The sequence below is a fragment of the Delphinapterus leucas genome, chromosome 20 (assembly GCF_059928025.1).
Source record: "Delphinapterus leucas isolate spDelLeu-1000000601 "Yukka" chromosome 20, BTC_Dleu_Yukka2, whole genome shotgun sequence".
Lineage (NCBI taxonomy): Eukaryota > Metazoa > Chordata > Mammalia > Artiodactyla > Monodontidae > Delphinapterus > Delphinapterus leucas.
The window spans coordinates 59,992,569-60,016,166 of record NC_143148.1 but is presented as its reverse complement, the minus strand read 5'-3'; the positions used below and the strand labels follow the sequence as shown (position 1 = coordinate 60,016,166).

The following is a 23,598-nucleotide window of genomic DNA, read 5'->3' as shown; positions in this document are numbered from 1 at the left end:
AGGTGCCGGGGCTCCCCCCTGTCACCGAGCAGTAGGTGCCGGGGCGGGGACCGTGGAGCTCCGGCCTCAAGACAGGCACCTGCCCCGGCTCCTGTCCCATCCAGCATGTTCAGCCAGAACGCGGTGGCCCAGCTGTGGTACTTCGTCAAGTGCATCTACTTCGCCCTGTCCGCCTACCAGATCCGCTGCGGCTACCCCACCCGCATCCTCGGCAACTTCCTCACCAAGAAGTACAACCACCTGAACCTCTTCCTCTTCCAGGGGTGAGTGTGGCCGGCCTGGGCACCTGCGGCAGGGCTGTCCTCCCCACCGGCCCTCCTGACGGTGCCCCGGTCTCCGGCAGGTTCCGGCTGGTGCCGTTCCTGGTGGAGCTGCGGGCTGTGATGGACTGGGTGTGGACGGACACCACGCTGTCCCTGTCCAACTGGATGTGCGTGGAGGACATCTATGCGAACATCTTCATCATCAAGTGTAGCCGAGAGACAGAAAAGGTGCCCGGGCCCCGGGGTGGGGGGAGCAGGGGACACTGGTCACGCCCCACCGGGGTCCCTCCTGGGGTTCACAGCCCACGAAACATGAGTCCAGTCCAGAGAGCATCGTCCTAAAAACTTCCTGGAGGCCAGAAGGGGCTTCTTCGAGGGGACAATGAATGTGGCCGTGTTGGGGTGGCCAACCACAGAGGGGCCTGAGCAGACGCCGGGCAGGAGAGGCCTGGCTTCTTGGACCCTGGTTTACTAGCACGGGTCGTGGTGTGGGCACTAAAATGTTAATTGGGTTTTCGTGCTTTTTTTTTTTTCTTTTTAGCAGTTTTATTGATAAAATTCACACACCTCGTCTGGTGATTTCTAGTCTATTCAGACTCAGGCGAGCGTCAGCACAGTCAATTTCAGCTAGTGCCCATCATCCGGAGAGAAGCCCCATTCCCACTCGCAGTCAGGCCCCGGCCCCTGGCCCCTGGTTCGTCTTCTACACGGATGTGCCTGTTCCTGTGGTGCCATTTACATGGAATCACGGGACACGTGGCCTTCCGTGACTGGACTTCACGCTTCTCTCAGCGTGACGTGGTCTAGGACACCTTCTGGGTGCCCTAAAAAACGCCCCCATGGCCATTCACGTCCAGAACTGTGGCCACAGGCCCCCTTTTCTCCTGGGTGCACACCCAGGAGTGGAACTGCGCGTGGGTGTTGCCTGGCGGGGGCGCCATCTTACCTGCCCACGTGTTACTGTGTGATCTCGCCGGTCCTGGTAGGGGTGAGGCGGTGTCTCACCGCAGTTCTGCTTGCATTTCCTGGTGACTAATAATGTCGAGCATCTTTTCCTGTGCTTGTCGGTCACTCGTGTATCACCTTTGGGGAGACGTCCACTCACGTGTTTCGCCGGCTTTTACTTGGGTGGTTTCTATTGCTGTGAGAGTTCTTTGTGTATCCCGAACACTAGATGCTTCTCAGAGACATTTGCCCCGAAGGCTTTTACCGTTTTAGGTCTTAGGTTCGAGTTCACTTTTGCCGAGGGTTTAAGGGCCCAGCGTGACTCTTCAGCACGTGGGTGTCCAGCCGCCCCTCTGCAGAGTCGCAGAGGAAGGGTCTGTTTCTGGCTCTGGGCTCTACTCCCCGGTCCCCACTGTCTTCACTGCCACGGCTTCAGTTTCAATGCTCAGTCAAGGCTCGACGTCGTGGGGGCCACAGGGGAGCCTGAGACCATGGCGCCCGCCGCCACAGAGCAGGGAGGCAGGCTGCTCGGCACGGCGCAGAGCCGCACCAGGTGACCTGTATTGCCCCATGCCCCCCACCCCCAGAAATACCCGCAGCCCAAGGGGCAGAAGAAGAAGAAGATCGTCAAGTACGGCATGGGCGGCCTTATCATCCTGTTCCTCGTGGCCATCATCTGGTTCCCGCTGCTCTTCATGTCCCTCGTGCGGTCCGTGGTCGGCGTCGTCAACCAGCCCACTGACGTCACCGTCACCCTCAAGCTGGGTGGCTACGAGGTGAGCGGCCTCTGCCCGGGAGACGAGCTCGCCCTCCCGTGGCTGCTGGTGGCCTGGGGCGGGGGAGCTCCCGTGGCGCCACGTCACCGTGTCCCCACCGCCAGCCCCTGTTCACCATGAGCGCCCAGCAGCCGTCCATCGTGCCCTTCACGCACCAGGCCTACGAGGAGCTGTCCAAGCAGTTTGACCCCCACCCGGTGAGTGCCCCCAAACGCAAACGCCAGGATGGGAGGGGGCCCGGCTGCGCCCCGCTGAGGTGCCGCCCTCCGCCCAGCTGGCCATGCAGTTCATCAGCCAGTACGCCCCCGAGGACATCGTCACGGCGCAGATCGAGGGGAGCTCCGGGGCACTCTGGCGCATCAGCCCGCCAAGCCGGGCGCAGATGAAACGGGAGCTGTATAACGGCAGCGCCGACATCACCATGCGCTTCACCTGGAACTTCCAGAGGTACGTCCCGGGGCAGGAGGGGCCGGGGGGGGGGGGGGCACGCCCGTGGGGGTCACACCTCGTGCTGTCGTAGGGACCTGGCCAAGGGCGGCACGGTGGAGTACACCAACGAGAAGCACACCCTGGGCCTGGCCCCCAACAGCACCGCCCGGAGGCAGCTGGCCAGCCTGCTGGAGGGCACCTCAGAGCAGTCCGTGTGAGTGGGGCCTGGGGGCCGGGGGGCTGCACGAGGGCTGGGCTGGGCCTGACCTGCCGGCCTCCTCCCACAGGGTCATCCCCCACCTCTTCCCCAAGTACATCCGTGCCCCCAACGGGCCTGAAGCCAACCCCGTGAAGCAGCTGCAGCCTAGTGAGTGGGGCAGGGGTGCCAGGGCGGGGGTGCCGGCCGTGGCCTTGGCCCCGGACAGGGCGGTGGCCTGATGCCTCCTGGTTCCGACCCAGACGAGGAGGCCGACTACCTCGGCGTGCGCATCCAGCTGCGCAGGGAGCGCGTGGGCTCGGGGGCAGCTGGCTTCCTCGAGTGGTGGGTCATCGAGCTGCAGGACTGCCAGGTTGACTGCAACCTGCTGCCCATGGTCATCTTCAGTGACAAGGTCAGCCCGCCCAGCCTGGGCTTCCTGGCCGGCTACGGGTGAGTGCGGCGGGGCCAGGGTGTGGGCTTGGGGTGCGGGCCAGGCCGTAGCCCCGACGCTCACTCACTCGCCCACCTGCAGCATCATGGGGCTGTACGTGTCCATCGTGCTGGTCATCGGCAAGTTCGTGCGCGGCTTCTTCAGCGAGATCTCGCACTCCATCATGTTTGAGGAGCTGCCGTGCGTGGACCGCATCCTCAAGCTGTGCCAGGACATCTTCCTGGTGCGGGAGACTCGGGAGCTGGAGCTGGAGGAGGAGCTGTACGCCAAGCTCATCTTCCTGTACCGCTCGCCCGAGACGTTGATCGCGTGGACGCGCGACAAGGACTAGGGACGCTCGCAGCAGGGCCGGGGCCTCGGCCCGGCGCAGGACTGCTCTCACCGTCCTCCCTGTGGGGCCCGGCGGCCCGGCGCCCCCTGCCCACTCGCACTGTAGAGTTTTCTAATTAAAACCTTTTTATTTATACAAACGGGTGATCACCTGCCCACTCGCACTGTAGAGTTTTCTAATTAAAACCTTTTTATTTATACAAACGGGTGATCACAGGCCACCCGCCCATCCGCGCCTTCCTGCTCTGCCGAGGTCGCACCAGGCCGTGCCCTGCCCTCGTGGGCCTCCAGCAGACACTCCTGGATCTCCTGCTCAGCCTCGGCCCTGGGGAAGTCGCACGCTGGGAACCGAGATCCAGAAGGACCCCTCCTAGCCACCCCCGCCCACCCCAGCAAAAGCGGGCAGTACCTCTGGCTGCGGAGCTGGGCCTCGGCCAAGATGTAGGGTGGCAGGGGGTCCAGGGAGGGCTGCAACAGAGAGCTGACGTTGGTGCCGGGGCTGCGCGGCACAAACCCAGGCCAGTGCCCACCTGCCCCCTCACCCGGGGGAGAGGCTTCCACTCACCAAGTCCTTCATAGTCACACGGCAGCCATAGCACAGCTGCTCAATCACACGGGCGCGGGGGTCGTCCTCCTCCCTGCGCGAGCAAGAAGGCTCAGCAAGGGCCCGAGGGCACCCCTCCCCCGTGCAGCCGCGAGGTGACCATGGCGGGTGGGGCTGACAGGACAAGGCAGGGACTCACATCCTGCAGCAGTGCTGGGCCCTGCCCATCCCGCTGCGGCAGCAGGACACGGTGGGCGCCTCAGCCTCTGCGACGGGGGGCTGCGTCTGGGGGAGCTGCGAGGAGGTCTGGGCCCCAAAAGCCGTGGCACTGTCTGCAAGGAGAGAGGAGCTGAGGGGACCTCGGGGGCCGCGGAACCCCCACGACCGCTCGCCGGTGCCTCTCCCCCAGCACCCTGTGCAGGGACACACCGGCAGTGTCGACGTCCAGCGCGCACATGCAGAGCAGGCAGCGGGGCCCGGGGCTGCCGGCAGCACAGCCGTCCCTGGGCGCCTTCACCAGCTTCTCGCTCGTCCTGGGGGTGGGGGACAGGGCACCGTCGGCTGCGGGGCTCCACTCCCTCCCAGGGCCCCCTCCCGGTACCCACACACACCCACCTGTACACGGTGCTGACCGTGGAGGGGAACTGGGCCTGCAGCCTGAGAATGAAGGCCTCCATCAGCCGGTGGATGCTGGCCTTTTCCGGGGCCTGGGAGCAATGAGACAAGGGGGCCGGTCAGGGCCCGCTGAGAGCAGGGAGCACGGGCTTCTCTACACCAGTCCAAGAGTCTGCGGTGCAGCCGGCCAAGGCCCCTGCTCTTCGAGCGTCCCTGTCGTTAGACAAAGCATCGCTGACAAATGTCAGGCTGCCCCACTGTCCCTCCCCCACATGCATGACCCCCAGCTGGGCACCCTCCTCCCTTGAGAGCCACCCCTTCCCGGAGAGCACGACACGCGGCGCGGGCACCGCTGACCTTGGTGTCGACGGCCGGCGTGAAGACAGAGGGGACGGCAAACAGGCGGTTGTAGAAGGCGACCTCCTTCAGCGTGTGCTCGCGCATGGGCCGCACTACCACCACGTCGCCGTGTCGCTCGTCTGAGAAGCCCTGGGGGCGGTGGGCACAGCGTTCCCTGCCGCCCGCAGCTGACCGGCTCACAGCACCCCCTCCTTCCCTGCCAGCCGGGGGGTCACGGGCTCCCCCCGCCTCGCGGGCAACCCGACTCAGGACACGCCACGTCAAGAGAAAGGGGCCAGGAGAGTGGGGACAGGGCCCTGGGCAGCTGCAGGCGCACCGTGTCCCAGGCGAGGAAGGCCCCTCTCCCCAGTGCCAGGCTGGTCATGAGCTTGACGGCCAAGCGGGTGCAGCTGTCCCCCGTCATCACCTTGGAGTAGCCGTGGGTCCGGGCCACATGCAGAATCAAGTGGGTCCTGCAGGGCAGGGCAGGGGGTCTCAGGGGCCCAGGTAGGGTAGGCCCAGAACTCCAGGGGGCAGGGGGGAGAGGGTCTCAGGACCTGGGTGGGAGGGACAGGGCTGGCACCCTGGGGTGGCAGGGAACTCACCGCAGCGTCTGCAGAAGCTCCTCCTTGGCCGTCAGCGTCTTCACTGAGTTGAAGAGTCTGGACAGAGCCTCAGTCTGGCCGGCTGTGGGCGGCCCAGCCCGGCCCTGGGGGTGCTGGGGGCAGGGCCGGCTCTGCTTCTCCTCCCCCAGGGCATGGTGCTGCTGCAGGAAACTGTCCACGGCCGCCTTGTAGGCTCCCTCGGTCCCCACCGGCTCCCGGGCAGAGCAGCGCAGCACAGATGGCGGCAGGCCGAACACCTTGTGTGTATTTGGGGGGGGGGGGGAGTGTGTGAGGGCCAGCCCACCCCACGTGGGGAAACAGGCTGGCGCCCCTCTTGGACACCCAGCAGTCACCCCGGGGCGCTCTAGCAGGGACAGCCTGCCCACCTCTTCCAAGGCGACGATGTGCCACGGGAAGCCGACAGTCTGCAGGACCAGCTTCGCCTCGGCCAGGGTTTTTGCTCGGTCCTCTGGGCTCTGGCCACAGGCTGCTCCCTCTGAGAACCGCAGGCAGAAAAGAGAGTAAGGTCAGGGCCAAGGCCATTGCACCCTGGAGGGCAGCAGTCTCTGGACGCTGACCTGTGTCCTTGCAGGTCGTTTTCAGAGTGGCTGGGGGGTTCTCTGTTTTGGCTGGGGAGAAAAGAACTCGCCCTTCTCACTCAGTGCCCTTGACCCCGTGACAGACGCCAGGCAGCTGCTCCCGCCCGAACCTGGACGGTCTGAGATTCAAGACAGCAGCGGTGCTGCCCTGCCTGTCGAACACGGGCATCATCTCGAGAGAAACGCCCCCACCAGGGCTTTGTGTGGGCACAGCGCCAGCCGTCAGTGGGCCCAACCGAGCACCACGGCCCGGGAGAAGCAGCGACACGTACCATCGGCGAAGACAACCCCTGGCACGAAACGCAGTCTCTTGGCAGAATCTTGACTCAGGCCCTGGGGTGGACATGAAAGGGCCTCAGGTCCACAGCCAGGTGCTGGACAGAGCCGGGGTGGGCCGCTGCTCTCACAGCCTCCGGCCAGGGCTAGGGGACCAGGAGGCGAGCACAGAAGGCCAAGCACAGAAGCGCTGTGCCGAAGCCCTGGGCCGCCTCCCGTTAGCCCTGGTACAGACCGCCCCACAGCCCCTCACAGAGCCCAGGGAATCCGTGTGTGTCCCACGCGGGCCAAGGCCTCCGACGCCCAAGGTGAGCCTTCCGGGCGCCGCCCCCATGCCCCCTGCCAGTCTCCGCCCCGCGCCCCTCTGCCACCCGGCCGCGCCCCGGCTCCTCCGGGTCTCCCCTCAAACTTCTCAGGGAAGCCACCCTGCCCCCCGCCAGAGCCAGGCCCTCTAGGCCCCCGAAACGCCTGCTCGTTTCACCATCCTGACACACCACCAGGACTGCGGGGAGGGCCCTGGGCCCCAGGACACTCTGAGGGGCGCTCTGGCGTGGCGCACACACGGCTTCCCAGCAACGTGTTTCTAACGCAGTCCAGCAAAGGGATGGGGCGCTAAACCGGGACATGGCTGGCACTCTGGACACCGCTTCGGGGGCCTGTGCCCCTTGTGCACACGTCCCAGAGCCCTCGGGCGTCCTAGCTGGGGAGTGGGCCTTTCTCCCCAGCCCCAAGCAAGAGCCCCTCAGTGCCAGCCCCCCACCCTGGAGCTCGACCAGGCACAGCCTGGGTGCAGGACGGTGTGCAGGCGTACCTCAAGGACCTGCCAGAGCATGGAGCTGGACGAAGGCCCCCCGGACCATGCCAGGAGCACCTGGGGGAGAAGGAACATCACCGGAGGCACTGCGCCCCCAACATGCCCCACCCCCGCCCACGGACGTCAGGCCATCCCCCAAGTCCAGGTGTGCGGGAGGCGGCCGCGACAGGCCGCCTGCGGGAGGGGGCGCCACACCCTACCTTCTCCCCTGGGAAGATCAGCCGGTTCTTTCCAAGCACAGCTCTGAACTTGTGGACGTAAAAGACCTTGAAACAGTCCCTGCAACACAGACGAGCAGCAGCTGTGGCAACACCGCCCAGGCCGCGCCCGCCGTGAGGACGGGGAAGCTGTCCGCCCCGCCTCGTAGGACAGCCTGACGCTCCGCTGGGCTACGTTCTCTTTTAGCAACTTCCACCCTTAAAAGCAGTGTCTTGACGTCGAGGCTGCGCCCAAAGACTGGCAAGGGGAGCCAGGGTTGAGGGGTTCTCACCAACTGTGGCTGCCCCAGGATGGGCCTCACATCACACAGGAAGGCCCACTTGGGTCACCCCCAATTCTCACCACTGTGAACTGCAGCTACTCAGGCAGGCCCAGCTGGCGGAAGGGATGGAAGGGCATGCACGGGGCAAGGCCACCCTAACCCTTCCCTAGGCAGAGTAGCTAACCCCTTCCAAGACCCCCGTGGGGAGGCACTGAGCAGGCTGTGGGGTCAGGAGACTAGCATCCTAAAGCCCCACACTGGCCTCCAGAAATGCCCAGGAGGCTCCCACAAACGCGGAGAACCATAACTTCAACAGGGCCTGGGACTCTGCATTCTTGGCCAGCCTTCCAGCTGAGCCTGGGGCTCACCAGGTCAGAGGTTCTTAGCCTTGGCCGCACATGAGAATCACTCAGGCCGACCACGTCAGGATGTATTAGGTGAGACCCAGGCACCCACGTTTAAAAGCTCCCCAGGGCAGCTCCCCGGCGGTCCAGCAGTTAGGACTCGGCGCTCTCACTGCCGTGGCCCGGGTTCCACGCCCAGTTGGGGAACTAAGATCCCGCAAGCCGCAAGGGATGAGAAGAAGGGAAGGAAGGAAGGGAAGGGAAGGGAAGGGAAGGGAGAAGAGGGAGGGAGGGAAAAAAGAAACAAAGAAACGAGGACTTCCCTGGTGGTCCAGTGGGTAAGACTCCACGCTCCCAATGTCGGGGGCCTAGGTTCGATCCCTGGTCGGGGAACTAGATCCCACATGCCGCAACTAAGAATCCACATGTGGCAACTAAGAAGTCCACATGCCACAACCAGGAAGTCTGCGTGCTGTAACAAAGATCCCGCATGCTGCAACTAAGACCCAGCACGGCCAAGATAAATTAACAAATGCTGAATATAAAAAAAAGAAAGAAGTGTAAAAAAAAAAAGGAAAAAAGAAGAAAGAAAAGAAAGGAGAGAGAGAGACGAAAAGACAGAAAGATGGGAAGGAAAGAAAGGAGAAACAGAAGGGAGAGAGAAAAAAAGAGAGGGAGAAAGACAGACGGAGAGACAGAAAAGAAGGAAGGAAAGGAAAAAAGGGAAGAAAGGGAAAGGAGGAAAAGGAAGGAAGAGAGAGAGAGAGAGAGAGAGAGAGCAAGCTCGCTCCCCAGCAGGCAGCCAAGGTGGACAACAGTGCCCGGCGCAGCAGGGAGCAGAGCGGCCCCAAGCATGGGGCTCTGCCCCCATATCTATTTCCTTCTTCCTGTATGCACGTGCTGGTATCACAGCAGTCCCCCCAACCCCGAGCAGGCACCACTTACGAAATGCCGACCAAACACCCCGAGGCACCTCTGTGGATGGTAACTCAACTCGGTTTTAGCAGCAAATCACTGGGGCTCCAGGGACCCCAGAAGACCAGCCATGGGAGTGACTCCTGGAAGGTCAGGGCCCAGGGAGGCTCCTCAAGCAGACACAGATGCTCACGGCGGCACAGAGGACCCCGTGGCTGCTGCACCCATGTCTCCCCAGCACCACTAGGCTCCTGAAGCCACATGCGCCCTGTGGGTCGGGCCAGGCCAGGGTTTCCGACATGCTGAGCCTCTCCGTCACTGAGGAAACTTGCTCAAAACCTAGCTTGCAGAACCTGCAACCTGGAAGATCAGCCTCCCGTCTCTTCCCGGGACTCAGCAAGCGGGGGAGGGGGAGTTCTGGGCCCAGAAGGAGTCGCTGCGGCCTCTCTTCTTATCTGTGAGTTCTCCAAACAGACTGGAGAGATCATTGTTTCTAGATGCTCTTACGTGCTTAAAGCAGTGACTTCCTTGCCTAAAACGTTTTTCCTGATGGCACACACCAAGTCTACTAGGCGCCCCCCCCAAAGATGGGCAAGTATGAGAGAGTCTGGGGAAAACAACTTATTCCGTCCCTTCGGTTTCTCTTTTGGAAACTTTTAGAAAGCAGAGTCCAGTACTCTGGAAGACCAATTTAAAAATGTGAGCCCATCACTCATTCAACATGCGTTCATTCGCTATACAAAGCATGCAATGTCACCAGAAATTCATAGGTATAAAACGAGAGACAGGCCCTGCCCTTGTGGAGCTATGAATCCAGTGAACGTGATCAGACATTGGAAGTTATGATTCAAGGGCGATGTGACAGGGCCACAGAGAGCTTCAGATAAAACCGAATATGCTCAGGCCTCTCTGGGAATAAGCCCCTGCTGTCCAAAGGTCCTCCCAGAGCTGGGAGGAGAAGACTACAGCCCGCCTTCCATCCCTCTCTCTCTCTCGCAAGTCAAACAGCATCATGAAGAACCACCTGCCAGAGACCCCAGGATGCTCCAATCTGCCCCTATATGCGTTCCAGCTGCCCCAAAGAGCTCCTCCCACACACCACGCTCCACGTTCACTCCCAACTCTCCCCGTAAGCTCCATCAATACCTTCCTGCCACCTGACCAATGGCTGGATGATGGGAGAATGGCACTCACACAAGAAACCTGCACACACACAGACATGCCAGCAGGATGTTAGAAGCAGGAGTAAAGTGGTAAGATGCTTTCAAAAGCAAGAAACAAAGCCACAAGGTTTCCATGGTGGCGCAGTGGTGAATCCGCCTGCCAATGCAGGGGACACAGGTTCAAGCCCTGGTCCGGGAAGATCCCACATGCAGCGGAGCAGCTAAGCCCGTGTGCCACAACTACCGAGCCTGCGCTCTAGAGCCCGTGAGCCATAACTACTGAAGCCCGCGCACCTAGAGCCCGTGCTCTGCAACAAGAGAAGCCACCGCAATGAGAAGCCTGCACACCGCAATGAAGAGCAGCCCCCACTCACCGCAACTAGAGAAAGCCCGTGCGCAGCAACAAAGACCCAACACAGCAAAAAATAAATAAAAAATAAAATATATTTTTTTAAAAAAAACAAAGCCACAGATACGGGGGCAGTACTGGTTACTGAGTGAAACCGTGTGTACCAGGTCGCCTGCCACCTCCATGCCTCACCTGCAGAAAGCATCTCCGGCTCGGATCACCACGACAGGCAGGCCTTCCTTGCACTTCACACACTTTTGCTCACGGCTTGAGACGTGGGCGGGGGGGTGGGGGGAAGAGAGAACAGGAACACAGGTTACGACCCTCTCCCGGGGGCTTCAGGGAGACCATAGCCTGTTTCTCACCCCAAACTGTTGTACGAGAGGTCACTGGGGCCCGGGGCGGGGGGGAAACCACACAAACCACGGCTTGTATCTTATCCAAACTACCACTGTGGGGAAAGACCAGGGCCCTAGGGAGATTTCAGTCTGTTAAAGCCACCTCAGTGGGCTCAATCTCTCAGGGGCTGGCACAAGAACAGAGCCAACTCGCTCTCTGCGGCCCTGGAAGGGAGAAGTGGAGCCAGTGAGTAGAAGAGACAGGGAGGCCGACTTTCCTCGCCTCCCTGTAAGGACAGCTTGGTCAGGGGCGAAGCCGTCCCACCGGCTGCAAAAATTAGAGGTGCGAGAGCGCACAGTGTTTACCACGGGCTTGCCAGGCACTCTCCGAGTGCTGCGGAGTGAGGTCCACCCCCGACCTGAGGTTCCGGGGCTCCTGGGACCCGCCCTCGGCGGTCTCCTGGCTTCCCGGGGCCCTGAGCGTAAAGCGCGGGCCGGCCCCTCGGGGCAGGGCTCGCCGTCGGCGGGAGCGCCGGAAAGAAAGCGGCGGGTGCGGCCGTCCAACTCTTACCAGGGCCGTGGCGGCGGCGGCCCCGCGGGCGCGGGCTCCCGATAGTCCTCGCCCACCTCGCACATGGCTGCTCCGTATCACGGGGCGGCGGCGGCGGCGGCGGCGGCGGCGGCGGCGGCGGCGGCGGCGGCGGCGGCGGCGGCGGCGGCGGCGGCGGCGGCGGCGGCGGCGGCGGCGGCGGCGGCGGCGGCGGCGGCGGCGCGCCCCAGCTACATCATCAAGGCGCCGGCGCGGCCGTGACGCGCGGGCGAGGGGCGGGCGCTCCCTATGACGTCATCCCGGCGCCGGCGCGGCCATGACGCGTAGGCCGGGGGCGGGCGCTCCCTATGACGTCAACTCGGAGCCGGCGCGGCCGTGACGCGCAGGCCGGGCCGGGCCGGGCCTGGCCGGGACAGGGGCGGCGGCGGCGGGCCGGGCCCCGGGGATGGCGATGTTCCGCAGCCTGGTGGCCTCGGCTCAGCAGCGGCAGCCGCCGGGCGGGCCCGCGGGCGGCGACAGCGGCCTGGAGGCGCAGTACAGCTGCCCCATCTGCCTGGAAGTCTACCATCGGCCCGTGGCCATCGGCAGCTGCGGACACACGTGAGTGCGCCGGCCTCCGGGAGGCCGCGGGGTCGGGCGACGCCGCGGGGAGCGCTCTGCAGCCGCCTCGGCGCGCGAGGACTCGGGGGGCGCGGGTCTCCCCGCGCAGGGCCGTTTCTGCCCTCTGGGCGCGTCCATCCCCCTCAGCCCAGCCTCCTGCCCGCCCGTCCGCCCGCCCCGGGCTCTCGATCCGATCACCCCGTCGGCAGACAGGACCGACCTGCAGCCCTGCCCGATCTCTAACGGGCAGTGCCCGGGGCCGCTGACGGCATAGATGAGCCTCCCCGGGGACTCACAGGGCAGCGGGCACGACCTCTGCGCCGGTCGCCTTCCATCTGGTCCCGTGGAGACTGCGGTGGGCAGTTGTAAATAAATGCCTTGTGCCTTTTGCCGTCAACTCTGTTTTGGACCCGCTGTCTGCTTGTTTTGACTGCAGAAGAGAGGAGTTCCCTAAAGTTTGGGCAGGGGCTTGTTTGGAGTCTGGTGCTGTTTTGTTCTGTTGGAGAACTTGGGTCACATCGATCACTAAGCAGCCAGGCAGGCTAGCCCTCGGGGGACCAGATGCCACACATCTTGCTAGGGTTTCCGGCTGTGCCAGGGCCGGGTTGTTTCAGGAACAGAAACCTGCGGATGTGGCTCTCCTCCCAGCCAAGTGCTGCACTCAAGGCTTCTGGGAGCTGCCAGCCTGTTTGGGAGGGGGCTGAGATCAGGGTGTTGGCTCTCCAACTCTCTGGAGTGGCTGAAAAATACAGCTCTTGAGTGAAATTAGCAGGGTGGGGAGAGGGGGCAGGAGGGCTTGGCTGCCAGCGGAGCTGCTGAGGAGGTGGGGCCGAGATTCACCCAGGCTCGGTCTTTGAACGTTTTGCAAACAAAGGCAGATGACCTGGAAGGTTCCTGATACAAAGAGGGAGTTGCAGCCGCTGGGTGTGTGTGCTGCTCAGCTCACTCACCCAGGGAGGTGGCAGGAACCGTGTCCGGAGCTAGCAAGCCTTCACACACACACACACACACACACACACACACACACACACACACACACACACACACACACACACACACACACACACACACACACACACACACACACACACACACACACACACACACTGGCAGGCAGCACAGGGACCTACCTGCCCACACTGGGAGAGCACTGCTGATTTGTCCTGAAGGGCTGTACACACACACACACACACACACACACACACACACACACACACACACACACACACACACACACACACACACACACACACACACACACACACACACACTGGCAGGCAGCACAGGGACCTACCTGCCCACACTGGGAGAGCACTGCTGATTTGTCCTGAAGGCGCTGTGCCTCACTCTTTCATGCTGTGTGTGGCGTTTTGGCAGAGGCAGCCCCTGCACAGCACTTCTCTTGTCAGCACACAGCAGTGGGTGTTGTCAAGTGTGTTCAGCTTCTTCCAGCCCATCCCTGGGAGAGCTGTAGCGATTGTCCCAGGCCCAACTTTAGAAAGCCTTTCCCGGGCTTCGGGTTGTATCAACACTCACCCAACCCTGGGCTGTGGTGTTTCGGGCCTCTGGTCAGCACGAATCTGGTTTCTATTTTTCCAAATAAGTCTTTTCTTAAAAGGTGGTTTTCAGAATACAGAAATACACAAACTGCTGTGCAAGCATATTCTTCTATAAACCCCGCTTCCCCGTGCTCTTCTTGGCAGAATCTGTCCCCTCTTCTCCTGTTTCTGAGGCTGGTCCTGCAAGAGCCTCTTCTTCAGCTTCTGCCTTAAAAAGACCTTCTCCCTGGCTCTACCTGCTGGTGTAAACAAACCTCCTGGCTGTTCCATCTCTGCCTCTTACTTTCCATAAGTTTCTTTTCCGGTGTTTTGAAGGCATGTGTGCAAATGAACATGAAAGATTTGAAGACTCACATCTCTCCTAAAAAGTTTGTCGGTGGTCTGGTTATCCACCCCTCGCCCCCACCCCCAGCTCCCTAACTGTAGCAGTCTCCTTTCACAAAATAGGTTTTCTGGAGGTGACAGCAGCCCTGCCAGGGGCCGGGACTCATGCTCCAGCATGAGACAGAAGGGGACAGGTCGTAGGGAGGGCTTTTGAGCAGGAGCCCAGAGGCAGGAGGTGCCTCTGTGGAGAGTGTGGAAGCGCTCCCGTGAAGTCCCCAGGGCCCCAGACAGAGCCAGTGACCTGTCATACTCAGGGGACGGCCTGGGCGGTGAGCCACATCCGGAACCAGAAGCTTCCCGGCTGTTTCCTTTTTTTTTTTTTTTTATAAAGGAATTCAGCCTTGTATGGCTTCCTCTTTTTTTTTTTTTTTTAATTTATTTATTTTATTCATTTTTGGCTGCGTTGGGTCTTCATTGCTGCACGCGGGCTTTCTCCAGTTGTAGCGGGCAGGGGCTACTCTTCGTCACGGTGCGTGGGCTTCTCGTTGCGGTGGCTTCTCTTGTTGCGGAGCATGGGCTCTAGGCACGTGGGCTTCAGTAGTTATGGCACGTGGGCTCAGTAGTTGTGGCGCACAGGTGTAGTTGCTCTGCAGCATCTTCCCGGACCAGGGCTCGAACCCACATCCCCTGCATTGGCAGGTGACTCTTAACCACAGCGCCACCAGGGAAGCCCTGTCCAGCTGTTTCCGACCCTCTGATGAGGCCTCCCTGAGGGCCAGTGTTTGGTTCTGCCGGGGCTGCCTCCAGCCTCCGTACCTCTGTCCTGAACGGAGCACGTCTTCGGGGTCCTCTGAGCGCCAGCATCCAGCTGCGCCGTGCTCCCTCTGGGCTGAGGGGTGTCCCATCATAAGGATCGGCCACCTCCTCTGTGTCCCTCGCCCGTCAGCGGACACTGGGCTGTCTCCACAGCTCTCGTGACCGGTGCTGCCGTGAGCACTCCTGTGCGGCTTTTCCCCTGGCCTCCCCGTGGGGGCCATGGAGCCAGCACTTTCTTCCAGCGCCAGGGTGGCACGCGAGGCCTGCCCCGGCTGTGAGGCCAGTGAGAGGGACGGCCCTGGAGGACGTGCTGGAGCACTACGGGGTGGGCGCTGCTGGTAGTGCCTGGTGGGCCCTCGACAGGTGCGGACAGTGACAGGTGCGCAGGAACAGGGTGTCAGGAACCCTGCACTTTCTGATGGGCCTCAGGCCCAGCCTGGCCTTTCTTGTGTGCAAACAGTGACACCCACGGTGACGACCCAGTGGTGGCTGTTCGGAAGCCAGCGTGTAGGAGGAGGGCCTCGGGATCACCTGCGGCTGCCTCTTCCTAAAATGAGGTGAAAGTCTGAGGCAAAAGAACAGGGACCCCTGAGCTCAGGTGAGCCGCAGGCCCAGCCGGCTAGACGCACGCAGAGCGGTGCACACCCCGACACCTCATGGGTTTCTTGCAGGCCGCCAAGTTGCCGCCTTTCTCTTGGGGCCGAGCGTGTGCTCTTCTGGGCCGTGGAGCCTCCACTCCACGGCTCCCGTCTGCTAAGCGGTCCCCTTGGCGCTTCCTGCAAAGGTGGACCGAGCTGGTCCTGCGGTCAGGCTCCTGGCCCTTCGTGCCCCCACTGAGAGTGTTCGACCCGCTGCCCCACTGCCCACCGGGCAGTGCGCGTTCTTCTGCGGCACTGGGGTGTTTGTAAACACCAGCTGCCGGGGCCAAGCACACACGGGGTGCCGGGACCTGTACCTCACGACATGGCGTCTCCACGGACACGGCCAAGAGCTCAGGGCCGAGAGGGGCGCAGCCCTTCTGCCACTACGCCTCTGCTCAGGCCGAGCCAGAGCCCTTCTTGCCTGGGGAGAGGGCACTGTCCCAAGGCTGGTGACACTCCCTGGCCAGCTTTGGCCCTGCTCCATCCAATGAGTCCTGGGCCCTGGGGCCCTGCGGTTTCCTCTCACCACTGTTAGTGATTTTACTCCCCAGAGTTTCGTGGGTAGAGGGTCTCCAGGGTCCCCCATGATGTCCTGGAGTCCCCTGAGGTGGCATCATCACCGCTTGGCAGTGAGACGGACAGGTTGGGCTCTGGGCCTCCTGTAGCCAGAGCTCTTGCTGGGACCAGGGCTGCGGGGCCAGCATGGGACCTGGGGGGGCGGGGGTCACAGCTGCAGCTCAGCCCTCATCGCAGGATCGGCAGGAGTGTCCCAGAAGCCCACAGCTGGGCAGCGACCTGGGTCATCTTCTGGACAGACGGTGCCCATTCAACCCCTAGGACCCTGGCCCAGAAGCTACTGCTGACGGAGGGGAGCGCAGCCCTCAGGCCCATGTCTGCCCGGCAGGTTCTGCGGGGAGTGCCTCCAGCCGTGTCTGCAGGTGCCATCCCCCCTGTGCCCACTGTGCCGCCTGCCCTTCGACCCCAAGAAAGTGGACAAGGCCGCTCACGTGGAGAAGCAGCTTTCGTCCTACAAGGCACCCTGCCGGGGCTGCAGTAAGAAGGTACCGCAGCCTCCCTGGCCCGGGGGGCTCCGATGGGCTCGCAGGGGAGCTGGGCAGGGGCCACGTCCCTTCCCTGTTGGGCAGCCCGCCGCTCCACCCGCTTCCTGCGGGCCCTGCGTGTGGCCTGGGCTCCGGGCTGTGGCTGGTGCAGGGACACAGGCTGAGCTGAGCCCACCCTGTCCCGGCACCCGCTGCCCGCTCAGGCGGGCACACCACTTTGTGGGGGACCCAGCCCGGGAACGGAGTTTGAACTTAGGCTTTCAGATTTTGCCATCGCTCGGGTCAACGAGTTCTTCTGAGTTATCACAGCAGGCAGCAGCCCTGCTGCTTTGTCCTCAAGGTCGAAGGTCAGACTGTCCAGGGGCCACCGTGAGCCCACTGTGAGGGGCTGGCGCGGCCTCCTGCAGGCTCACGTGCCCCTCCCTCCCGGCATGAGAGCGGAGCAGGCTGTTGGCTCTTGTGTGAGGCGGCCCCCACTCTTGGCCTCGTGCGGGCCCGGGTGGCAGGCTTGCTCAGTGTCCCAGCCCTGGGCAGAGCTGGGGGCGGGCCGGCGTCAGGAGGGCCCCTCGAGGCGGAGCTGCCCCGCCTGCTCCCTCTCGGCCTCCGCAGTTCTGGGAACTAGGTTCCTGTGTGCGCCACCGCCACCGGGAGGGCTGCCGGGCGTCCTCCCCGGGTCGTTCCGCCTACTCTCTGCGCCGGCACCCCTCCCCTGCCCTGTGCTGAGCCGCTTCCCACCTTCGGCCAGGACGGCCACTCGGGCAGCCGAGAAGGCTGTATCTTGTTCCGTTTCCTACCTCTTGGTAAAGAGTTTGCTGGACGTTCGACTGTCCAGAATTTTGCCTGCTGGCTCCCGTTACAAGGGGTATTTTTTCCCAATTAGACACCCTCCCTGTCCCCTCGTGGGCCGCCCCTCACCTGCAGCTCCCCAGGGACCAGAGGCCTACTGCCCCCCGCATGGCCCCATCGTGAAGCCGTGAGCGCCTGCTTCTGGGTGCGGATCTGCAGCCTTCGGGGTCCTGAGTCTGTGTCTCCCTCACTCGGCCTCTGGGCCCCACTTCTGCAGTGCTGCCGGGCCGGGGCATCGGGAGCCAGAGGCCCAGCCCTGCTGCCCGGCCCCTCCCCTCCTCTCCTCCCCAGGTGACACTGGCCAAGATGAGGGTGCACGTTGCCTCCTGCATGAAGGTCCAGGAGCAGATGGCCAACTGTCCCAAGTTCGTCCCTGTGGTGCCCACGTCCCAGCCCATCCCCAGGTAGGCCGCCTCGCCGGGGCCCCCTCTGTGGGGCAGCTCCAGGCCTACCTCGTGGGGTGGGCAGTGGGGCCCCACCCTGAGGAGGTGGGAGGGCTGCCGGCGGAGGGCCTCGCCCCCTGTGGGTAGGGGACCCCAGGAGGGCCCAAGCCAGGCCCCCACGGCTCACCTCCCAGCAAGGACGCACAGTCCCCAGATAGGCTGGGGCTGGACAGACACCTCCTCTCAGGGTGGGCAGCCGTGTCGGGGAAGCAGGGGGCCCGGGGTTAGGTGGCGGGAGGTCGCAGTGGGATGTGCAGATGGGGGCAGGGCCCCGCGGCAGCTATGGCCCACAGGGCAGGGGAGGGCGAGCCGGCCGGGCTGTAGGAAGGTGGGCAGCGCCACTCACCCCCACCCCCGCCCCAGCGCCGTCCCCAACAGGTCCACCTTCGCCTGCCCTTACTGTGGTGCCCGCAACCTGGACCAGCAGGAGTTGGTGAAGCACTGCGTGGACAGCCACCGCAGCGACCCCAGCCGCGTGGTGAGCACGCCCGCCCGCCCGCACGCCCGCCCGCACGCCCGCCCGCACGCCCGCCCGGCCCCGCTTGCCCGGCCCTCCCGGGCCCTGTAGGCTCACTGGCCTGCTCTGTCCCAGGTGTGTCCCATCTGCTCGGCCATGCCCTGGGGCGACCCGAGCTACAAGAGCGCCAACTTCCTGCAGCACCTGCTCCACCGGCACAAGTTCTCCTACGACACCTTCGTGGTGGGTGCCCTCCCCTTCCCTCCCCTCCCCCTCCTCCGGTGCCGGTGCTGGGTAGGTCCACGTGGCCACTAGAGGCCCAGGGGCTCTGGGGCTGTGCAGACCAGGCCCACAGCGGCCCCCTGTCCTGCGGGTCCCTCACCGCTGGGCCAGCGAGCTCTCCTCACGCGGGGCCTCCTCTTGGGGAGGTGCCGTCGCAGGGCCACCATCTCCCCAGCTCTGCACCGGGGCCTCGGCACACAGACCCCTCCACGGGGGACAGGCCCTTTCCGCGGGGAAGAGCCACGGGGACTTCTTCGCCGGGAAAACCTCCGTCTCTTCCTCTCCCTCTCCCACCTGCGGTCCCCACCTGCAGACCCTCCTGCAGGCCCTTCCCTCCCGTGCGCCCCCCAGCCCTGCTATTCTCATCCCCCGCCAGCCTCCAGCCTCCAGGCGCCAGACCCTGTGGAGTCGACCCCTCCGCTCCCTCCGCCTGTGCCTGGTCCCGATGGGTGGATGCCACGGGGATCCCTGGCTTCTCTGCTCATCTCAAGCCCCGTTCTTGAGTCTGAGGGGAAAGGACAGCTCCGATTCCGGGCGTCCAGCCCACGCAGTCCACCCAGCCCTCAGTCACTGGGCGCGGTGGCCTCCGGGCAGCCAGACCATCCCCGCAGCGTTGCCGCACAGCGCCCGGGACCCCGTGACCGTGTGGGGCTGAAGGGGGGCGGGGAGGCTGGACGCGGCAGAGCCGGTCCATTTGAGGTGACAGGACCAGGGCCGGGGGGGGTCGCCCTGGGAGGCCCTGGCGTCCCCGGCCCAGCTCCACTCCCTGTCTTCCAGGACTACAGCATCGATGAGGAGGCCGCCTTCCAGGCTGCCCTGGCCCTGTCTCTCTCCGAGAACTGAAGGCGCGGCCACTGGCCCATGCCTCCCGCCCCAAGGGACATGCCCCGCCAGCAGCACGCCCCGCCAGCTCCTTGGCCCAGGCCTGCCTGGGAAGGCGCCTTGAGGGCCAGGTGGAGCCTCACTGCTGCAGAAGGAGAGGCCGCGTCCCTGTCGGGCTGAGCAGGTGGCCTCGGGGGGCCGGCCACTGGGATGGAGTGTGGCCACTGTGTCTCAAAGCCATGATGTCCTCCCTGCAGAGAGGACCCTTCAGTCCCTGCCGCATCCACAGGCCCCAGCACTGAGCAGGGAAGCGCGGAGGGGGCCCCGGCCCAGCACCTGGAAACGCTTCCCCGTCGCGTGCTCGGTACTGGCTTTTGTGATACCTAGAGGTTCCACACTTTTCTATATTATCCGGTGTGATGACCTTTTCACATTTTCTAGAGCAAAGACAGAGCAGTTACCCTTCATATTGCAATATCTGTGTTTGACTAGGAATAATAGTATTTTTATGGAATATTTACAAAATTATATTTTTTAAAAAAACAATAAAAAACGAACGGTTGTGGGATTGGTAGGGGGAGGAGAGGAGAGACGGGGCAATCGCTGTGTGCGGGGACCGAGGTGGCCACGTCCCCAGGTCACCTTGCCGTTCCCCAGGGTCACTGGGATAATCACGGGAAGAAATCACAACGCCCGGCCACTTGCAGTGGCGCTGTGTCTGCTCCTGGCCTCCCGCCTGGGTCTTGGCCTCGGCCCTGCTGTCCCTGGTCCAAAGCCGACCACCTCGCGCCCCCAGCAGGGCCGCCCCGGCAGTGGCAGAGCGCGGGGCCGGGGCAGCGACCAGGCGGTTCACAAGACGCTCATCGGCGCCCTCGTTTGGCTCGTGGCATAAATTATTGCTGTCTTTAAAAACAATTTAAATAAAATGTCTCAAAGCATCTCCAGCGACCTGGCTGGTGCGTCTCCTTCAGTGAATACTAAAGGCAGAGGGCCGGAGCGCGGCCACCGGACCATCCTCCGCTCGAGGTCCGCGGGCACGTGTCCGTCCCCAGGCAGCTCCGGCTCAGAGAGCAGCTGGCCTCGGGGCCCCGCAGAGGCCGTTTCCGCGTCTGGGGTGGGCTGGGCTGCAGCCCCTGCTGGTCCTGCCCGCCCCCTGGACCCTGTTCCCCTCAACCTGTGCCCTCACTTGCCGGCCTGGCCACCTACCCTGCAACAAGCTCAGGCCAAGGTTTGCTGGGCTGCGGCGCTCACCTCCTCGTCCTGGGACGGGGTCCACCTGAGGCCGGCAGGCTGGGCACCGTCCTGAGCTTCCCCGGCCGGGGTAGTCTGAATGGGGCTGGTGCTAGGGCCCAGAGGTGGCCGTGGTGGCCTACAGGTGGCCTTTTGGATGCCATCGGGGTGAAGCCCCACTATCCCCACCCCGGTCCCCGTGCTGCAGCCGCTCTCCCCACTGCTGGCTCGAGGCGTGCCTCTGCCTCCCCGGGCAGCCTACCTGGTGCCCCAGTGTGTGCCCTCAGCCCCCAGGCCGGCACCTGGCCCTATGAAACATCCACCCAGGGACGGTGGTCTCGGGCCACCATCAGTGCCACGGGCCCCTGCTGTTCCCAGTCGCCACAGGCCTTTAAAAGCTGACAAGAATCACCTGCTGGGCTGTGCCCAGGTGGCAGGTCATCAGGGTAAGGCCAAGCCCCTGCCTCGCTCTCCGTGTCTGCCCCCCACGCAGTGTTCCAGACCCTTCCTCTATGGAGAAGCTGGATCTCGTGAGCTCTCCGTTGTCTGCCCCCCACGCAGTGTTCCAGACCCTTCCTCTATGGAGAAGCTGGATCTCGTGAGCTCAACCGTGGCAGGGCTGGGCAAGCAAAAGTCTCCACGAGAGAAGAGTTGTGACCTGGGGTGCGTTACCCCGCTTTAGAACCCTTCGTAGGAGCCACTGGCCCACCCGCCCCTCTGACCAATCTGACCCCACCGGCCGAGGATGCCACCTGCCAGCCTGTCCTTTCTGCCGCCTTCCAGAAGGAGGCCCATGACATGGTCCCTGGGGGGGCCACCCAGGCCCAGCCTCAGCCTCCCTCAGGGCTAATGGGAAAGGAAGGATGTGGCTGAAGTCCCCCTCCTGCAGGAGGATGGGGGAGCTGGGACCTCGACCACCAGGGAGGTGCACCTCCTGCCCTGCCCTGCCGACCAGCCTGCCAGCACACGGCCCCCAACTGCAAACTCCAGGCCACATTCCCGGGCCTCACCGAGCGGGGAGAGGGATGAGGGCCCGTCAGCACCCAGGGGAGCTTCAGGGTGGCCTCGGCCAGTCCCCTGGGGCCTGGAGCCAGTGGTGGCAGCGCTGGGACAGCCAGGCTCCAGATGCCAGGTACAGACGCCGCCCTGTCTCCTTTCCCCCACCCCCAGCTCAGCACCTCACTGCCCCATGACCCTCCCCTGTACCCGGCTGCCCTCCCCTGGTCCAGGACGTGTTGCTTCTTCCCCCAGCACTGCCAGCACATCCCATCTGGGACATGCAGCGGCTGTGGTTCTGGGCTGTCACTCAGGCCCATATCCCATCCCCAGCTAACCCTCCAGCCCTCAGAGCGCAGCAGGCACCAGCTATCTGTCCACCACCTGGACACCAGCCAAGCCTGTGCGCTGCCTGCCCACCGCCTGGGGGAGGACGATGCTACTCTCACACGCCCGTCACGACCCTCGGCGCCCACGGAGTCCTGGGGGCAGTTTCAGGGCTGTCTCAGCAGGTCCTGACCTCACCGATGCCCTCAAGGAGGTGACGCCCGGTGACTGTCCCCACATCTCACCCTGTGGAGGCCTCAGCACCCACCACGTCACCACATCACCGAGGGCTCCTGGCCACAGTGGGGCCCCAGGAGGGGCGGAGCCAGGAGCGTCTTAAAGTTGCTGGACACCAGCACAGGCTGTTGGCTAGTCTCTTCCCCCGCCCAAGGACGCCTGCCAAGCTCAGCCCCCTCCAGGCGCCCCCAGAGGCCACGGAGGCCAAGAGCCACAGGGCAGCATCCACACGTGGCCTTGATCTCATCCCTTCCACCCTGGGCCCAGGACGCACGGGGCCCTGGGCACGTGGACACGTGGCCGCTCGGTGACCCGGCGTCCAGGACGGATGCCAGGGCGGAGCAGTGGAGCGAGCCCCAACGCGGTGTGCGGCGTGGAGGTGGGAGGCCCGGACCCCAACCGACTCCAGGGCGTCCCTGACGGGAGGCCGCACACCCTCACCTCCCCAGTCACACAACGGCCTGGGGGGTCCGCACACACCCTGCTGCCTAGACGGTGCCGCCAGGTCCCTGGGAACCTGTGACCTCGGCCATCAGGAGGGGGACAGGCAGCCAGCACTCCTGAAGGCAGGGTGCCCAGAGCATGAGCATCTGCCCCAGGCCGCTCTCTTCACCAGCCTCAGGGCCCCCGAGGACTGGCCACAGGTGTCACCTCTGGGTCTTGCAGGAGCCGCCCCTCCGAGCTCTGGGCTCTGAGTAAAGAAGGGTGGATGGAGAGGCCAGGCGCGGCCATGCAGCCCCCAGCGGAGGGGCCTCCTGAAAGGCCCAGCACCTCACGGGGGTTGCAAAGCAGCCACGCCTTCAGGAAATACAAGTGTGCCTGGGGCCTGGCAGCAAACTGCGAACACGCGCGTCTACCCCATTTACCTCGTCCAGGGAGGCATGGGGAGCCCACCTGCCGCAGAGGGCCAAGCCCACCCCTCACCCCTCGGGTGGGGCCTCGGGGTCCCTGTGACGCGGGGCCACATCCTACCAGCTCCCTGCCCCCATTCCACAGGGGAAGAAAGAGGTTCTGAGCCCTTTGGACCAGTGGAGGGCCCCAGGGCCGCACCTCGACAAGCCCCCAAGCAGCCACGGGGCCTGAGGCCTGCGGCCCAGCAGGGAGGGCGCACCCTCAGGACACAGCGGGCGGTCGGGCGGCAGTCCCCCGGTGCTGACGCCCAGGCCGCGGCGCCTCCTTCTGGACTCTCGCACACCGGGGCTCCCCACATCTACCTGCAAAACACGCTCCCAAGGAAGGATCCTTGAACTCACTCACCACAAGGCAGCAGGGACCCACAGGCCCAAAGGCGCCACCACACAAGTGGGCCTGAGGCCACATCCCCAGCGGCGCACAATCAACCCCTGGCAGCAAAGCTTCCGTGCCCAGCGTTCGTGGTCTGTGTCTGTGCTGCTCCCACCCCGCTGCCAGGGGCCGGGACCTGACCTGGAGGTGCCGGCGGGAGCTCCGGGGACATCAGGCCCCTTCCGGTCCCGGAGAAGGGAGCTGCACGGCCCGTGACCCTCCGGTCTCTCCAACAAGTTTCTGGGAACGAGGGCCCAGGGCCACATGCGGACGGGGAAGAAGCTCCGAGAGGATGCTGTGGAGTTCGGAGCTGGGAACCGAGCTGTGCAGCAACAGACCCTCCCCTCT

The 23,598-nt window shown here is 64.0% G+C and overlaps 3 protein-coding genes across 12 annotated transcripts in view; 2 read left to right on the top strand and 1 right to left on the bottom strand.

The window, feature by feature from the left end:
* The window catches only part of PIEZO1 (piezo type mechanosensitive ion channel component 1 (Er blood group)), a 54,438-nt gene extending 50,905 nt beyond the window's left edge, over window positions 1–3,533 (top strand). For 4 of the 6 annotated variants that reach the window (XM_089903399.1, XM_022582928.3, XM_022582927.3 and 1 more), the window contains 9 exons: window positions 105–263; window positions 344–491; window positions 1,796–1,984; window positions 2,089–2,181; window positions 2,259–2,431; window positions 2,505–2,627; window positions 2,701–2,780; window positions 2,873–3,062; window positions 3,145–3,533. In XM_089903399.1, coding sequence (XP_089759525.1) covers window positions 105–263; window positions 344–491; window positions 1,796–1,984; window positions 2,089–2,181; window positions 2,259–2,431; window positions 2,505–2,627; window positions 2,701–2,780; window positions 2,873–3,062; window positions 3,145–3,394 — 1,405 coding nt within the window. In that variant the 3' untranslated portion in view covers window positions 3,395–3,533. Of the gene's footprint in view, window positions 1–104; window positions 264–343; window positions 492–1,795; window positions 1,985–2,088; window positions 2,182–2,258; window positions 2,432–2,504; window positions 2,628–2,700; window positions 2,781–2,872; window positions 3,063–3,144 lie in introns of those variants that run through there. The other 2 variants (XM_022582929.2, XM_089903400.1) reach the window with 2 other exon arrangements.
* Window positions 3,534–3,560: 27 nt separating this feature from the next.
* CTU2 (cytosolic thiouridylase subunit 2) overlaps window positions 3,561–23,598 on the bottom strand; it is a 45,948-nt gene continuing 25,910 nt past the window's right edge. The window contains exons 1-16 of one of the 5 annotated variants that reach the window (XM_089903417.1): window positions 11,347–11,472; window positions 10,630–10,704; window positions 7,386–7,464; window positions 7,183–7,242; window positions 6,368–6,428; window positions 6,075–6,125; window positions 5,883–5,992; window positions 5,497–5,753; window positions 5,319–5,364; window positions 4,910–5,041; window positions 4,553–4,644; window positions 4,367–4,470; window positions 4,137–4,269; window positions 3,959–4,031; window positions 3,803–3,861; window positions 3,561–3,718 (exon numbers count right to left, since the gene is read on the bottom strand). In XM_089903417.1, coding sequence (XP_089759543.1) covers window positions 3,589–3,718; window positions 3,803–3,861; window positions 3,959–4,031; window positions 4,137–4,269; window positions 4,367–4,470; window positions 4,553–4,644; window positions 4,910–5,041; window positions 5,319–5,364; window positions 5,497–5,753; window positions 5,883–5,992; window positions 6,075–6,125; window positions 6,368–6,428; window positions 7,183–7,242; window positions 7,386–7,464; window positions 10,630–10,704; window positions 11,347–11,411 — 1,527 coding nt within the window. In that variant the 5' untranslated portion in view covers window positions 11,412–11,472 and the 3' untranslated portion in view covers window positions 3,561–3,588. Of the gene's footprint in view, window positions 3,719–3,802; window positions 3,862–3,958; window positions 4,032–4,136; window positions 4,270–4,366; window positions 4,471–4,552; window positions 4,645–4,909; window positions 5,042–5,228; window positions 5,365–5,496; window positions 5,754–5,882; window positions 5,993–6,074; window positions 6,126–6,367; window positions 6,429–7,182; window positions 7,243–7,385; window positions 7,465–10,629; window positions 10,705–11,141; window positions 11,321–11,346; window positions 11,473–23,598 lie in introns of those variants that run through there. The other 4 variants (XM_089903416.1, XM_089903419.1, XM_022582930.3 and 1 more) reach the window with 4 other exon arrangements.
* On the top strand, window positions 11,719–20,114 carry RNF166 (ring finger protein 166). The gene is made up of 6 exons (XM_022582931.3): window positions 11,719–11,925; window positions 16,170–16,326; window positions 17,464–17,576; window positions 17,979–18,093; window positions 18,208–18,315; window positions 19,132–20,114. The coding sequence occupies exons 1-6, from the start codon at window positions 11,771–11,773 to the stop codon at window positions 19,195–19,197; spliced, it is 714 nt and encodes a 237-aa protein (XP_022438639.1). The 5' UTR covers window positions 11,719–11,770; the 3' UTR covers window positions 19,198–20,114.